The 16,151-nt window shown below is 50.5% G+C and overlaps 1 protein-coding gene across 16 annotated transcripts in view; it reads right to left on the bottom strand.

The window, feature by feature from the left end:
* Positions 1-16,151, bottom strand: part of APBB2 (amyloid beta precursor protein binding family B member 2) — a 392,355-nt gene that overhangs the window by 3,961 nt on the left and 372,243 nt on the right. For 14 of the 16 annotated variants that reach the window (XM_060110667.1, XM_060110660.1, XM_060110696.1 and 11 more), the window contains 5 exons: positions 10,800-10,914; positions 8,123-8,210; positions 7,383-7,466; positions 5,568-5,683; positions 3,583-3,762 (listed from right to left, as the gene is read on the bottom strand). In XM_060110667.1, the coding sequence (XP_059966650.1) occupies positions 3,583-3,762; positions 5,568-5,683; positions 7,383-7,466; positions 8,123-8,210; positions 10,800-10,914 (583 nt within the window). The remainder of the gene's footprint in view (positions 1-3,582; positions 3,763-5,567; positions 5,684-7,382; positions 7,467-8,122; positions 8,211-10,799; positions 10,915-16,151) is intronic. The other 2 variants (XM_060110741.1, XM_060110749.1) reach the window with 1 other exon arrangement.

Here is a 16,151-nt window from a genome sequence, read left to right as displayed (position 1 = left end):
ACATGAATCCAGGAGTTTACTATTTTTTTTCCTTAATGTGGAGTGTTTTAAGTTCTTTTGAAGTTCTCTGTATTGTTAGGCTGCGATGAATATACCTCATAGTCGAAGAGCTAATGAAAAGAAAAAGGATTGGGAGAGAGATTATTAACTTTTTCCTCGGACAGGTAATGAAGTAGGTGTTTATGGCAAACCGAGTGAGGGTCAGCATGGTAGAAAGGGCAGGGTTTGAATCTGGCTCTACCACTTGTGAACCGTATGGCCCCAGGCAAGTTATTAAATTTCTCTGAGCCTCAGTTTCTTCATTTGTAAAATGGCTGAAGAATGGCGACCTTAAAAGACAGTGTTATGATTAAGGAATACCTGCAGAATGCCTGAAACAGGCCTAGCGACACAGAAGGCGTTCATAAATGTTTGTTCCTGTCCTGCTTTAATTTAAAAAAAATTATTAAGATTTCAGGATATATTTTACATACAAGTCTAAATCTTAATAGATTTAATTTTTAAAAATCCATTAGCACTGGCACCAGGGACAGTTTCCATCCTTCAGAAACAAAGTCACAATCCACCTGCTTTTGTATCAATGCAAAGGTAAGTCATTCTTCAAAATTAGATTAAAAGGTTAAAATGTATCAGATGCTTTTTTTCTAATCCAAGCACTTAAAAAATCCAAGCACTTTAAACTGATTTTCAAAAACCTACTTAAATATTAATAGGTTCCTTAGAACAATTGTGAAACAGGCTGATGTTTCCCTGTGAAAAGCATGAACTATCCTACAGCAAGACTCTCGTCACAATGTGCTGTCATAGCCCACAGGCCACAAAATTAGCCCCTTTCAACCCAATCATATGAAAAACGATTGATCACGTCTCCTGCGTGTAAAGTATGTTCCTAGGTCTGCATCACAATCAAAACAACGCACTTCCAAACACAGTTTTATAATGGGCAGGTACCGCAACATGGTATACTGGACTGGGAGTTTCTAATGTTAGTTACATTATATCCAGTGCAAATCAGAATTGTGCCTGATGAATTTCATTAAGCGGACCCCTCTCCATCTCCCTCTAAATTTCATCAAAATAGTTTCAGCTGGGCCTATACCACTCAGCTGCAAAAATGCCTAAAAATTCAGTAGATTCAGAATGTGTTAATGCCAGAGATATTTCAGATTGTATAAGTTGATGCATAAATATTTCAGATGGAGAATCATGCAGATTTGAATCAAGAGGAAAGCCACCCAGTTAGAAATGCTGGATACAGAGTGTAAAGAAAGGTTTGATTTTACCCGTATGTCTTATGTTGGATTGGCTGAGTCACTTCAGCTGGTGGCCCTAATACAATTAAAATAGTAAACAAGTGAGTAGAAATTGTTTCTAGAGGAGAGAAAAATGAGTCTGGGAATCAGAACAAACTGTAACCAGTGATAAAGCTAATTACTTAATTGCCATCAGCATTTAAAATGTATAATTAAGGCTGAAAGCCATTCATTTTATGACTAAAACCATCTGTTACGATCCTTTACAATTTCACAAAATACCTAAACAGTCACCATCCATTTTTGCTTGGCTGGACTCTCCCATTTTCTATTTTCTTCACACAGTCCGTTCATCCCATCTCAGATCCCTACGCCTGGCCAGGAGGTTCATCTCGACTGCTTCACTGTGCTGCTCCCCTCCACCCAGCCCCGGTCCTTTATATGCAGGTGGACTTGAGTTAGAATCCTGGCCCCGCAGCACCTGAGGGGAAACTGCACTCTAACACAGGACTGTGGCGAGAATGAAGCCAGATAATAAGTGCACAACACAGGTCTTCCCCTCCCACTCCTCCCCTCTCCGTTTCAAAGGTGTCTTTTAAAATAAAAGCCAGTTGGCTCTCTCCTCGTCCCCCACCTTTGCCTCTGCCATCCGTCCACCTCGTCCTTTCCCCTCTTTGTTAACTAGCAGTGTACTGTCTGTAAAGAAACAGAGGACGCCCTCCACCGCCCTCAGCTCCACCTGTTCCTGGACTCCGGGCATCTTCTGGCCAGTCTCAAAGTTACTCGAACCAAGCAGCACTCTAACCCAACCCCAGGCCCTTCATCTACCACCAAGACCTTGGCCCAACTACAAATATGACCCCTCTTTCAATCTGGCTTTACTGGCTCATCTCCCTCAGCCTCAAAACTGTGAGGATCGCCCCAACCCCCCAGCCAACAAGCAAGTATCTCAACGGCATGCTTCCAGCCACTCCTTCACCACAGACCCGGTGAGTGACCTGCTTTCAAGGCCACCTTCTTCCTCCCGGTCACTCCTCCATCCAGTGCAGTCTTACACTTTCACTTAGAGCACTTTCTACACCACAACAGAATTCTGGTTTACCTGTCTCCCCCATAGGCCTAAACTCCGTAATGCAAGGATCGTGTCTTATTCCTACTTGAACTTCCCAGAGTCCAGCCTACAAACGGTGGATTGAGTTAAAAGAAGTGCAGGTGCTTCAAATTCAGCATGCCTCATTGCCAGCCAGGTGTTTCTCCATCACCTGCTCCTGCCTTTTCCCCACTGCCACTCCTGGTTTAGATGCAACTCTCCCAGGGACCAGTAAACTGACCTCCTGGTCATCTCCCCACCTCTGCCCCATCCTTTCAACCCACCTCCACTTTGTTTTCTTCTCTCGTTTTTGGAGTGTGCTTTAAAGCCTAACGTGGTCTACGCACTCTCCTGCTTAACAATCCCTGCTGAAGGTCACATCTTGGCACGAGATCACAGGTCCTTCGTGGACATGGACCTCACCTCCTTCCACTTGGTTCCAGCAACCCTACCTCCTGTTGCTGGAATACACCATGCAGCCCAGGCTTGGATGTCTACATTCAAACGGTTCCCTCTTTTTACTAGAACTTCCCCAGTGCTGGGAATGACAGGAGCTCAAAGGATATTTGCAGAATGAGTGACAAGGTGTTTCTGTTTGTTTGAAGTCATATATGTGGTACAAAGAGCACTGGCTTTATTACCCGGAGGCTTGAGGGTGAACGCAGCCTCTGTCACTTACCAGCTCTGCCCTGGGGCCTGTCCTTTCCTCTGAGCCTCTATTTTGTTATAAATAAAAGAGAACTACTTAACAGGGCTGTGGTAAGAATAGAATTCATAGATATAAACAAAGTATGTAACAACAATGCACTCAGACCAACTATCTAAAATAAAAACCATTCAATACACTGAATTTTTAAAGAATTATTGAGTTGGTTCCAAACAGCACCAACTCACGCATGACCAGCGTCTCCTGATCGCATACTGAAATTACTTAGGGATCAAGAATTAAGAGGCCTCAAATCCGTGGTTTTGAAGATCATTGCTTTCAGTGTTCCTGGAATCTCTGCAGAGGAACTTGGCTCCATCCAGTCCTGCTTCTTTCAGGTGTCCTGGCCTCTTAAGACGGCAAAGTGCTTGTCATGATTGATTCTGTCCGCAGGAGTGAGGGTGTCACACAGCAAGGCGTTACTTTAGAGATCAGACTTGGCTTCTTTTAAGTCAGTAACTCTGCTCTAATTTACGGCATATTAAACAAAAGCAGGGGCCCGAGGGTTGAACCCCTGCAGCGGGCTCACTCACCATGCAGGCGGCCTGCACTGCCTCGGACACGTTACCGGCATTAGGCTCGCACCAGAAAACATGGCACTCGAAGTGCTGGTTCCCAGTGTCCATGATGAAGGCAAACGTATGCACATCCTTCCCGACACCCATGAAGGACAGGAATCGCACCCGACACTCCACCAGGATCTCCTCTTCATTCTGCAAGAAACGCTGTTCAGCAGCTCTGGCCAAAGTCACAGACACGTTCGGACCTTAAGTCATAGAATCCGCTTAGAGTGGCTGCACAGAGGAAATGGTGTCTAAAAATATACAGCCAGACTAAATTTAGACAGGACTTATTTTTCTAGAAAGGCAAGTTTCTAAATGTGTCTGGAGAGGCCTCACTGTTGTGGGTGCCTCGTTCCGGCATTTAATCTGCTCTGAACCACACTGCAACTGGGTATGTGTGTTCCGGACTCTGTCTGCTCGACTCCAAGCCCATGGATTCACTGTGGGCGGGAACAACGTCATGTATACTTTTTCCGTATTGCCCATACAGTGGCTCAGAACCCATTTGCCCAGGCAAACCCACCGGAAACCCCAGAGCACCAAGAGGAAAGGAGCCATGGGTCTCTTTCCATCCAGGTCTTCTTCCCCAACTAAACAGCACATTGAATCATATTTCTATCTAAAACTGTGTAAAACAAAAAGTTGCCAAATACTTTTTTTTTTTCCTTTTTCACAAACTGGTATCCATATGGTGCCAAGTTAAGAAGTGTTTGGATGGAATTCATTCTTATGAACACCACATCCTTTGAAGCAGCCATATGCAATTTTTGAAAATTAGTGAATACATCCAGAATAATGCTGACTTTTGGCTCACTCACATCTTGACTTATTAAATATTCACTCAGGTGCTGTGGGACTGATTAACAGGCAAACTAAGCTGGTCTCAGAGGCTGGGAAGTTTTGTTGGGAGAAATGACATTTACATTGAGATCTACGTAGGGGCTGGGAAGGCAAAGGGGTAGAGCACAGAAGGAGCAGCACTTGCAAAGGTGCTGAGGCAGGAAAAGGCACCACATGTTTGCAGACTTGAAGAAAATCCAGCGGCACAGGCTGGAGTGGCAGGCAGGGTCAGTGAGCATCTTACTCCTCTTTAGAAATTGGGGCTTCCCTGGTGGTGCAGTGGTTGAGAGTCCGCCTGCCGATGCAGGGGACACGGGTTCGTGCCCCGGTCCGGGAGGATCCCACGTGCCGCGGAGCGGCTGGGCCCGTGAGCCACGGCGGCTGAGCCTGCGCGTCCGGAGCCTGTGCTCCGCAATGGGAGAGGCCACAACAGTGAGAGGCCCGCGTACCGCAAAAAAAAAAAAAAAAAAAAAGAAAAAGAAATTGAATTTGGCTTGAAGGTGAGCTGCTAGTGGACAGAAGCAAGAGCAGACCAAGGACTTACGGTCTTTCCATGACAGATGCCTCACAGAGGCAGAATGGAAAACTGATTCTGCTACTTCTTGCTTTGTGCCTGGGGGCAGTTACTTAACCTCTCTGTGCCTCAGTTTCCTCAACCACAAAGTTGAGGTAATTTGTGTTGAGGCTAATGCTGGCCTCTCTCCCGATGACTAGTGGTCCCTGCTACCACAGGACCTTCCAACACAGAAGCATCTCTTGCGCCCCAAGCCCAGATAACAGCCCAGTCAATACCGGAGCCTGGAGAGTGGCCAGAAAACCAAGCCTCATTAGTGACTTACTGCTAGTATCACACAGTCACCTCCAGCAAATGATTCCAATCTCCCAGGCTTCGTAGAAAGGAAGCATGAGGAACGCCAGAATAGAAGCCTCTGAGGTGTGCAGAGATCCAGGCACAAAGGGCAAAATGTCTCTTTTTAATGTAGGCTATTTTAATCACAAGCAAGCACAACTCCCCAGAGGCCAAGCCTTGGCACATACCTAAGTTTCATGGAAGATTATTGTATCCGAAACCTCACTGTATTCGACAGGCCAACTCCATCTGCCACCCTTCTCACCTTCTCACTGATGACAGTCACAGTAGCATCGGCCACATTCATGTTCACCGAAGGCCAGTCGTCCTTGCTGGATGAGGTCATAAGACTTTCTATGGCATTGTTCAGGGTATCCATTCCTGTGGATGGAAGGGATAACTGAAAAAGGTCCTAAAGCTATTTCTGAATCACAAACATGGGCCCAAATCACCCAGTAACACCTATGCCCAGACTGGTCTTTTTTTTTTTTTTTTTTTTTGTAGCCCCAGATAAGACATTTCATTTGAGCATTTCATTGCTCAAAAGAAAAGAAATACCAGCCTTTTCAACAGAAAGAAGGGTCATGAGAACCTCCAGAGAAGCAGTGTGTGATGTCCTGTCTAACCAGGACATCGCTCTCCCTCCCTGCTCTCTCTACAAAGATTCCCCAGCTCCGAGTGTATAAACAGTATTCAAATGCTACCTTTTCCTAAGCAAGGAACCTTGAAAAAGGGGACCCAACAGAAGCCAGCATCTGCCAGATTACCCTGATCACCTTTCATTGTACTTTGTCACTTAAATAAGGCCAAGTTTGGGCGGCCTCTGGACACGAATAGCATGTGCTATTCGATGGGGCTCTTTGGCTGGGTGTTCCCACAGCTGCTTTTGGTGGTGGGTGGGTGGGAGAACGTTACTGAGATATAATCCACATACCATACAATTTACTCACAGTGTAAAACTCAACGGTTTTTAGTATATTCAGAGGTGTGCGACCATCACCACCATCAGGTTTAGAACATTTTCATCACCCCAAAAAGAAACCCCGTACCTTTCAGAAGTCACCCTCCATTTCCTCCCAGCCCTATCTCTAGAGATCTGCCTACTCCACTCATATAAATGGAATCGTACAGGATATGGTCCTTTGTGACTGGCTTCTTTTGTTCAGCATCATGTTTTCAAGGTTCAGCCATGTTGCAGCATGTCTCATACTTCATTCCTTTTTATTGCCAAATGAAGTACCACTGTATGGAAGTGTATTTGGTTTATCCATTCATCAGCTGATGGACATTTGGGTTGTTTCTGCTTTTTGACTATTATGAATGATGCTGCTGTGAACATTCGTGTACGAGGTTTTGTGTGGACACATGTTTTCGTTTCACTTGGATACAAAGCCCAGGAGCAGAACTGCTGGGTCAAATGGTAACTCTCTATTTAACTTTTGAGGAACTGCCAGACTGTTTTCCAGGGCAGCTGCACCATTTTACATTCGCCCCAGCAGTACGTGAGGGTTCTGATTTCCCCACAGCCGTTTTTTAACCCAGGAAAAGGCTACCTCTCTCAGCCTCCTTCCAGCCAGGTATGGCTAAGCAACTAAAGTCTGCCCCTGAGATGTGAGCTGACTTCTGACTGCTGACTGCTGTGTGCACTTTTGGGTCACACCTTAACAGGAAAGCAGGAGGGTTCCTTCAGCTGCCTTTCCCTGCCCAGCACGCGACAAGGACTGAAGCAGGCGCCCTGGCCCCAGAGATGGAAGCCTCAGTTCAGGACCGAGGTTTCCATCTCTGGAGGCAGGGCCCTTCCACAGCCCTGGCTCACGCAGCCCTGGACTGTGAGCGAATGAGAAATCAGGTCCACTTTGTTCAAGTCCCTGTATTCTGGGACCGTGCATCCGAGGAGCTTAGCCCGTCCTGTACTGATCTTTTGATCAGGACTGTCTGTGCACTCTGGCTGGTGACAGTGTGAGGGTCCGATTCAAGACAAGGCAAGGAGTGAAACAGCAGACCCCACCCCCATGGGAGGGTGAACATCTCTCATGAGCTCCCAAATGCTTGCAAAGTGGAAAGATCACGTTTCACATACCAACTGGTTTGTCCACAGGTAGCATGCCCAAGTACTGCACGTGGAACTTCTGGACCAGCTCAGTCTTTGGTGTTGGAAAATCTACTACAGGGAATAAAGCAACACATTTTTCTCAATGGTTCTAACAGACACATAATGTCCTGTGTTTCTAGAGGTCAATGTGCCAATCATGCGATAAGAACAGCCATTTCTTCCACCAGACACTGGGGCTGTCAATCAAAATCCCATTCACCTTTCATTTCTAGGTAGGAAAGCATTTGAAAGCAGGAACTGGAATCTGTGTGTTAAGCTGTGACTCTCTCTTGGATGTGTGCTAAGTAGCAGCTTTGGGTGCTCTATTTGTTAGGGGAGGTTGATGCCCTGAGGAAATTTAATCACAGAGGGCAAAATCAGAGACAGGAAAAATGACTAAACTGAGCTCCCCAAAACAGCAACCCACATATTTTTAAACTAGCTGACCCTTACCCCAGGCTGTACATGAATTACAAAAGCACTAAAGATACTTTTCTTTAATCTTGTCCAGCAACAAAACTCATCCTGGCCCTTGATGCCTAACCCTGTTGACCCAAAATTAGCTCTAAGCCGAGCGCGCCCGAGGTTCCAAGTGCGGACTCGGCCCGGGTCCGCTGAGTCGAGCTCGGTTCTGAGGGAGACTAGATACACCAGGGAGCCGTCCGAGACCCTGCGCTTGGTGACCTGGGCAGAGAGCACCAGGCAAAGGGGCAGAGGCGCCGACCTACCTTGCAAGGGCACGTCGAGGCTCACGTGGGCCCTTTCCTGCAGGGAGCTGCAGGCCAGGGCTTTGGCGTTCTTCCGTTCGGCCATGATCTGAAGGAGAGAAAACACAGCTTTGGCTCGCGGTTACAGACCCCGTGCCCTCAGCTGTTCCAGCCAGTGGAGTGTCTGCGCTGACTTCACTTCCAAGTTAAACTGGCTTCAGTCTGCTGCCTGACTCCTCACCCCCGTCTCGGAGCCGCACGTTTTGAGAACTGTGCCCATCTTCTCTGGGGAGAATAGTGAATGACTGTTCCTCAGAGTGACTAACAGTCTCCTGACTGTTTGGAATTCATTCTTCCATTGACCAGGCTCCCACCTCTACCGCAACAAACCGCACGATCCCCCCGGTCACGCGTACACCTCCCGGCCCACAGCGGTCGGTGGAACACAGGGCAACAGATTCCCCCCGCTGCTTCCACATGGCCACTTCCAGGGACTCTTTTCAGGGCTCTGCGGACAGAGTACCTGGGTACAAATCCCACGCCCGCCACTTACTAGCGGTAAGTGGCCTTGAGCCAGTCACCTGCCCTCTTGTCTCGTTTCCTCCACTGCACATGTGGATGATAATATTTATGTCCCTAATAATAAAATAATTTCAGTCCTGACAGTAAATACAAGCACTCAGAAATATTAGCTGCTATTGCTGTTGGTGTTATGGTCACACTGTTTAAATCTGTCAGCCGTCTTTCTAAGTGCGTCTCCTCTGTTGGGGGCACTAACATCTCCTTCACTTGACAGTCATCACTTCGCACCCCTGTTCACAGTGCTGTGGGTTTAGGGACTCAAAGAAGCCACCTTCAATGACCGCAAGAGCAACTCACACCTTCATCCCCTGCCCGAGCTTTCCATCCCAAAGTGGAACAAGTCATTTCCCCCGGAGCTCCACTCGGCCCGTCTCCAGATCTGCGCCTGGGTCAGCGGGCAGGAGGGCTGCTGACAGTAAAATCCAAGATTCACTGAGCACTGACTCTGTGCCAGGCTGTGTTCTGAGGGCTTTACGCTAGCATATAAGCTCCACAAGGGCAAGGATTTTTTTTTCTGTTTTGGTCTCTGCTGTCTCCTCAGGACAGTGCCTGGCACATAAGCAGCATTCGGTTACACTTGCTGCGTGAATGAATGAGGAAACGAAACCCGGGCGGCGCAGCATGCTTCAGGGCTGCACAAGAAGCAGCTGCCCCAGTGCCATCTGTGCAGGAACGTGCACATGGGCTGAGGTGAACGCGGGGTCTCCGGACCAGCACCCACCCTGCAGGTCCCGGTCATTCGGTCAGAGCAGCAGAGTGCTGCGCTATTCTGGGGCTGGGGCAGCCCCCAGTCCCTACCCTTCCCTTGGGAACTGTGGCTTACACCTGCTCCGCTCCTGCTGCGGAGGCCAGGCTGGGCTGTGGAGGTGGCCGTGACCTGGGCCTGGGGAGCTCGGGAGGACCTGTGGGAGTGAGGCTGGGTAACGATGCCAGCCGGGAACCAGAAAGGTGACATTAACACGGGGCAGCAAAGTCCTGTGTTTAGATTCAAGCAGTAAGGCTGGGGAGTGGAAAGGCCTGGCTGAAGGAAGCTGGGGACAGCGTCCTGGAGACCTGGCTCCCACTACTGGAACACAGGCCAGTGGGTAATGGGATTGCTGAGAACATTAACTATGTATCCCTGGAGGTCAACTATGGCCACGGTCCGTTCTCTGTCGACTCCCTTGTGGAACACTGGTTCATTCGGGAGAACCAAGCAGAGAGTGCCCAGGAGAAAACGGTTAGGAGCCTGGTCACCGCGAGACCCGAAAGTGGCTGAAGTGACGGGGTGGGCATTCTGGACAAAGGAGGAAGCCAGGAGCAGGAAGGCTGGACGACAGACACGTGTGTCCAGCCCTCTACATGTGCCAGGCACAGCGCGCAGCTCCAACCGTCTCCAAATCGCAAAAGCTGCCCAGCAAAGAGACAAACAAGGAACCTCTCTCCTCTGCTACAGGCCACACATCTCAAGTAAACACACGGAGGTCCACACAAGGAAGGGCTCTGCAGCAGCCAGAGCCACTGCGTCACACAGCCGTGTCCTGACAAGTACAAGGGCCGGGCAGAGGGTGGGACGAGCGTGTCGGCATGGGCTCTGTGGGAGTGGGGGGGCGGGGGAGAGAGGCGGCGACTCTGAGGCTGTGACTGGAGGAGTGAGCGGGACGCGTACCAGTGTGAGACTGTGACCACGGCCCTGCCTCGCCGCTGTGCGTCTTGTGACGTCAGCACGTGTTCACGGCAACCCCCGGCCGCCTGCACTTCCACAGACACGCCTGCTGGTTTCATACCCTCCTCCCTTCTTCCCGGGTCCATGCTCAGATCAGGTGGCCCCCGCCCTGGGAAAGCTGCCCTGACTCCCTGCCCCGCTTTCCAGCTGGGCTCGGGATACACAGCTCCTCCGCCACGCCGCTGTCCACCTGTTAGACCCCTGGACTGTGGGAGGCACCAAGGCCGTAATCCTATTGTAGGTGGAGACGCCTGACACGCAGAAAGAGCATTAACCACGCTGGCTGGGCTGGCGGTCGACCTGCAGGTCAACGTGAACGTGCCGACTCCCCCGTCCTTCCACACGCCCTTCCCTGCTCAGCGGCGGGCGGGAAAAAGGAGCGGGGCGGACCCGTGCCCTGACCCACCTTACCTTGGAACAGATTTCGTGGAGACTTGTGGCAATGGCTTTTGCTGGTGTGTCACATCGAAATACATGACATTTCAAAATTCTTGTGTCTTTGTCTCTTGCTACGTAAGCAAAATCTCTGTGCAAACAAAGTTTATCGGTACATTAGAATGAGGAACCTTCACAACACACATTCTAGCGATGAATGTTAACCGAGTGAGCAGCCAGCACGTCAGAGGTAAACACAGTACGCAGTGGTTAAAAAAATAAACAAACGTCAACAGCCACCTCCGACAGAGGAACAGTTGTATGGATCCTAGGAATTCATTTCTGAGTAAAATAACTACAGTGTTCCCCGGACCCTGCCTGTTGAGCTCCTGGAACCTTAATGAACAACGCTTAATGAAAACCGAACTTTACAGGAACCTTCTACCTAGAGTAACAGCAAATATCATGGTTATAAACATAATGATCACAAAGCAGAAGACAGGCTTGAGAGGAGCATGAATTTGCATGAGTGAGGCTACAGTCGTGGGTAGCAGAAGCAGAACAACAGGCTCTGATGCGTAAATGTGTGCCCAGAGACCGGAGCCGACCCGCAGCTGCGGAGTACGTTGACGGACAGTCACGGGGACACAAAGAGACGCCACAGACTGAAGTCCGGTCACAGGCACTTGATTCTGCTAAACACACCTCTTCCTCCAGGGCCTGGGGCGAGGGCGGCAGCCTCACCCTGGGCACTGTCAGCTCCGACGCCGAGGTGAGCGTGCCGCTAGTGCTGGGTTTCAGCATCTGCTTTACTGATGAGAAGGATACTGTGCCCGCGACACGACCTGGCTTCAAAAGAATAACACCACACAACTAAATTTCTCACTGTTACTACTGAGGACAGTGGTTTAAAAGATCAGAGTATTTATGAAAAATAAATGCTCAGATTTACCCATCTGGTAAGGGGTCACAGTGATTTCTTTGCACGTGTTGCTAAGCCAGGATCCCTGTCTGTAGGTATAACCATGGATGAATTTATTAATTACTTCTCTTAAAGTAAGAGCTGGTGGTGTCCTCACAGACTGGGATAGATTTTTCCCCAACACAGACTTGGCTTCTTTGGGAAGGAACAGAAGTCTATCCAACGGAGGCAACTGGTCACCACTGTGACGGCCCGGCCAGAAAGCCTGCCCTGTGGCCTTGCTGTGCCCCAGGCCGTCCCGCAGCGGCTCCAGGCCAGGGGCACCTTCACCCGCAGGCACTCGAGCCTCCGCCTGCGCACACCTGCCCTCACGTCTGCTCTGTTCCAGCTTCCCCTGCGCCCTCGCGTTCCACGGCAGTGGGTGTCCTCCATGCTAGCACCGGGGGACTTCCTGATGTTCCCACCCCCGGCCCCGGCACTCCACACCCAACCCCCGTGTTCAGCCGATTTTACCTCCTGACGGTGTCTTGAAGCCAACCCCTTCCTCGCCAGCCCTGCCACCACTCAGGCACCCTAGGTGGGTCTCTCCTCCCTGCCTTTGCTCACACCGTCTCCATGCCCCGGCCTCGGGTGAAGACGCAGCTGAAGCTGGGCGAGTACCCTGCCGGGTGCTGCCGCGTTCCCCGTACGCACAGCACTCACCACTGGGTACCATGGGCGTCTGCTCAAGAGTTTTGTCTTCCCCACAACCCCTCGAAGCTCCGTGAAGACGATGTGAGCCTTTTCCATTCCCAACACCCAGTCTGGGCCCAGCCATAATTGGTACGGAGTGCCCCCCTCTCTCAAGCATAGGGATCTGCAGCACGTCCCCCCCCCCAACCCCATTTCCCGGCGGGAAAGCTGGCTAGTGGTCAGAGTTGTGAACGGGTGCCATGACAGTGGGCTGAGGGCGGGGGTCTGGGTGAGGAGCTGGGCCCAGACTTTGGGGGCGAGCAGAGCCCTATCCCACACTGGGCTCCTGAGGCCTTTCCATCCTAGTCTCAACCCCCATCGAGACAGCATATTGCTTCAAAAAGGAAATGACGAGGGCTTCCCTGGTGGCGCAGTGGTGGAGGGTCCGCCTGCCGATGCAGGGGACGCGGGTTCGTGCCCTGGTCCGGGAATATCCCACATGCCACGGAGCGGCTGGGCCCGTGAGCCATGGCCGTTGAGCCTGCGCGTCCGGAGCCTGTGCTCCGCAACAGGAGAGGCCACAACAGTGAGAGGCCCACGTACTGAAAAAAAAAAAAAAAAAAAAAAAAAAAAGGAAACGACGAGAAGGCATCACTTTTGGAGACATGCTCAACGGCAGTCTTGTTTTTGGCCCCCCTCCTTCTGGCTACTTCTCTTTCCTGGATGGTTCCTAAAGTAATATATGCAGCGTCTCACCACGCACAACTCTTCCTCTTCAAAATTCCATGCTCAGTCGCCATTTTCTGAGGCCAAATCTCTTTGAAGTTCTGTGGTCACCCACAGAAAGTCCAAAGACCTTTGTCTGGATTTCTGGAGTCCCAAAATTTGTCCCACCAACTCCTCCAGCATCCTTACTCCAGTTAAGGGGCTCTCCCCTCTGCTCCAGAAAGCTGGGGCTCCACGTCCGCTCACGATACCTCCCCTTGCCTGGCGTGGTGTCCACCAGCCTCCCTGCACCGTCTGGAGCTCACTACTCTACCTACTCTGTACGGCCCAGCTCCAAAGCCTGCCTGGCCCCCTGGCCCCAGCACCTTGCTTGTGTCTGAATGCTGACAGGATCTGTATTCTGCACCACAAAGGATTACAGCTCGGTACATCCTACGTTTAGTAGTTACTGTAGAGATCTTACCTCCATCTGTCCTCTCTGAGAGAGAGAGTAAGGGACAGCTAGAGGGCAACGGATCAGGATCCAGGCAACCCAACTGCTAGTCCCATTCCTGATTCCACTGAGCTGTACAACATTGGGCATGGAGTCAAACCTCATCTCTAAGTGATGGAACATGATTTCCAAGGTCCCTTTCTGGCTCTGATATCCTATGATGTAAGCTTCCAAGATCCATCCTGCTCTCCATGACAGCTGGTCGGCCTTACAAGTGTAGCAAGTGCAAGGTCACCATCATGGAGGACCAAACAGGCCCTGATCAATAATCAGCTCCCATCAAACTTCAGCTCTGTGTCCTCTGCTCTTTCAGAGGCAACCCCTTAGGAGTAATTTTTAAAAATTATTATTATTAATCTTCATTTTCTTCTGGCTCAGGAGAAAGTGATTAATGCCTAAGGCAACCATCTGGAATCCACATCTCCTCAAGAGGGCAGCTCAGCAGCCGCAGGCTCTGTCTGGGGGATTCTGACTCTTTTTTTTAAACAGCTTTGTCTTTTCCTGTTCCCTCCCAGGTACCAGGCTAACAGATCAGGGAAGCAGAAATCTGCCGGTAACTAACCTCCCAGGAGAAAACAAGTGCCTTCTTCTCCTCACTGCGGGGGTCAGGAGATTTGCATGTCTCTCCTGTTTTACTCCCATGAAACATATCCCAAGTCACCCTAAAAGAGCAGAAAGCCTCAAACACGGGGATTTGCAAGACCTCTCTCTGACCTGGAGTACAGTTGGGACAACTTCCTTTGTGTGCAATGAAATACATGGCTGAGTTAATCTCCTTATTGTTCAGAAGGAAATCCAAACACTTCTTCACTGGTTGTTTTAAAACCTTGGCTTTTCAGCACCTGATTTCTGAAAAAGGCTGCAGCAGTAGACAGAATAATGACCCTCCCAAGCTATTCCTGTCCTAACTCCCAGAATCTGTGAATAGGTTACCTTCCATGGCAAAAGGGACTCTGCAGATGGGATTAAGTGAAGGATCCTGAGAAGGGGCTGTTATCCTGGATTATCTGGGGGTGGGCCCAACACAATTACAAGGGAGAGGAGGAGGCACTTTCCTTGTAAGTAAAAGAACCGGCGCAAGGGCCACGAGCCAAGGAAGGCACCAGCCTCGAACAGCTGGAAAAGGCAAGGCTGAGTTAGCCTCCACGAGAGCAGGGTGGAGAAGACAGATGGGTAAGAGGTACTGGAAGGGTGGCTGCAGAACTGAGGGATGCGGGAGATGAGAAGGAGAATCCAGAATAACTCTGAGGTCCCTCCTGGGACAGCTAAGTGCCCTCACACTGGGGACGGGACGGGGAAGGATCTGGTGAAGGAAGCTGATGAGCTCCCGGTGGGACAATAGTGTGAGGTGCTTGGGGCGGGGGTGGGCACCAAGCAGGTGGACACTCGGTCCCTGAGCTCAGGCCTGTGGTCTGGGCCTAGGGGGCAGCTGAAGTCAGGGGAGCAGATGGGAGACTGGAGAATGAGAAAGACAAAACAAGGGCTGGACCCCAAGGAGGAAAGGCATTTGAAGGGCTAATGGAGGCCAAAGGCCCAACGAAAGGGTGAAAAAAGAGTGCTGGGAGAAGGAAAGCCCAGGACAGACTGGCTCCAAAGAGCCAGGAGAAGTTTCGGGAGAAGTCCCCAGGGCTGCAGAGGCTGGGCAGCAGGAGACAAGCCACTCGGTCTCAGCGACATGGAGGTCTGCAGTGACCTCAGCCTGCCGGGCCCTTCCCCTGGAGAATGGAGTTTGGGTCCCAGCTTCAGGGTGCAGGAGTCAAAAGAACATAGTACCTCTTCTATTTCTCCTCCTTTCTTAAACTTCTCATTGTGGAACTTCTCAAACACACAGTAGAGAGGACGGTCAATGAACACCCATGTCCCATCATTCACTTTCGCAATGACCAAGATGTGGCCTAACTCAGCCTTTCAGACTTTTTTCCAATCAGTATTATAATCCTAAAAGTCCTCATGCCCATATGTAAGAGCAATTTAACATTTTCTAGAGCTTTTCCTATACTGAGGGGGACAAGAAATTGCTTTAATTACCAGCCTCCACGGCTAGAGTATCCCTGACAGATCAGCCCAGTGCCACGCGTGGGAATTTGGGAGGATAGAGCAGCGGGCGTCGGCGGGTATCACCCAGCCAGCCGGGCAGCACCCGCAGGGGCTCTGACACGGTGCGGTGTACTCGGGCTGCAGCTACCCGGTGCCCACAGCACCGAGAGCGTCACAGCTCAGAGCCAAGATGCGCTCAAATGGGCTTCCACGCCACCCCCGTGGTCACGTCCAGGGCCTCGGTGTGGTCTGTAAAACCACAGAGCTGGCCCAAATGGCCCCCGAGGTCCAGTCAGAGCAGGCGCCCATCTTTTCTAACAAATTCTGCTAGATGCCCGTCCGTCTGAGTCACCGTGTCTGACGCTGAGCAACAAGGACCATTTTTGTCCTTTGCTCCAGCTCGCTCCTGGAGGCGCCATTTGCTAAAAGAGGTGCCGGTCCCCTCTGGAGTTTTGCCCCATTTATTTCCTGCAGTCAGGGGGATCACTGCATTTCCTTTATAAACCAGGAAGTGGAAGGTTTATATAAGTCTCTTCCT

This window comes from Mesoplodon densirostris, chromosome 1, assembly GCF_025265405.1.
Source record: "Mesoplodon densirostris isolate mMesDen1 chromosome 1, mMesDen1 primary haplotype, whole genome shotgun sequence".
Lineage (NCBI taxonomy): Eukaryota > Metazoa > Chordata > Mammalia > Artiodactyla > Ziphiidae > Mesoplodon > Mesoplodon densirostris.
This window is presented reverse-complemented; position numbering and strand designations above follow the sequence as displayed.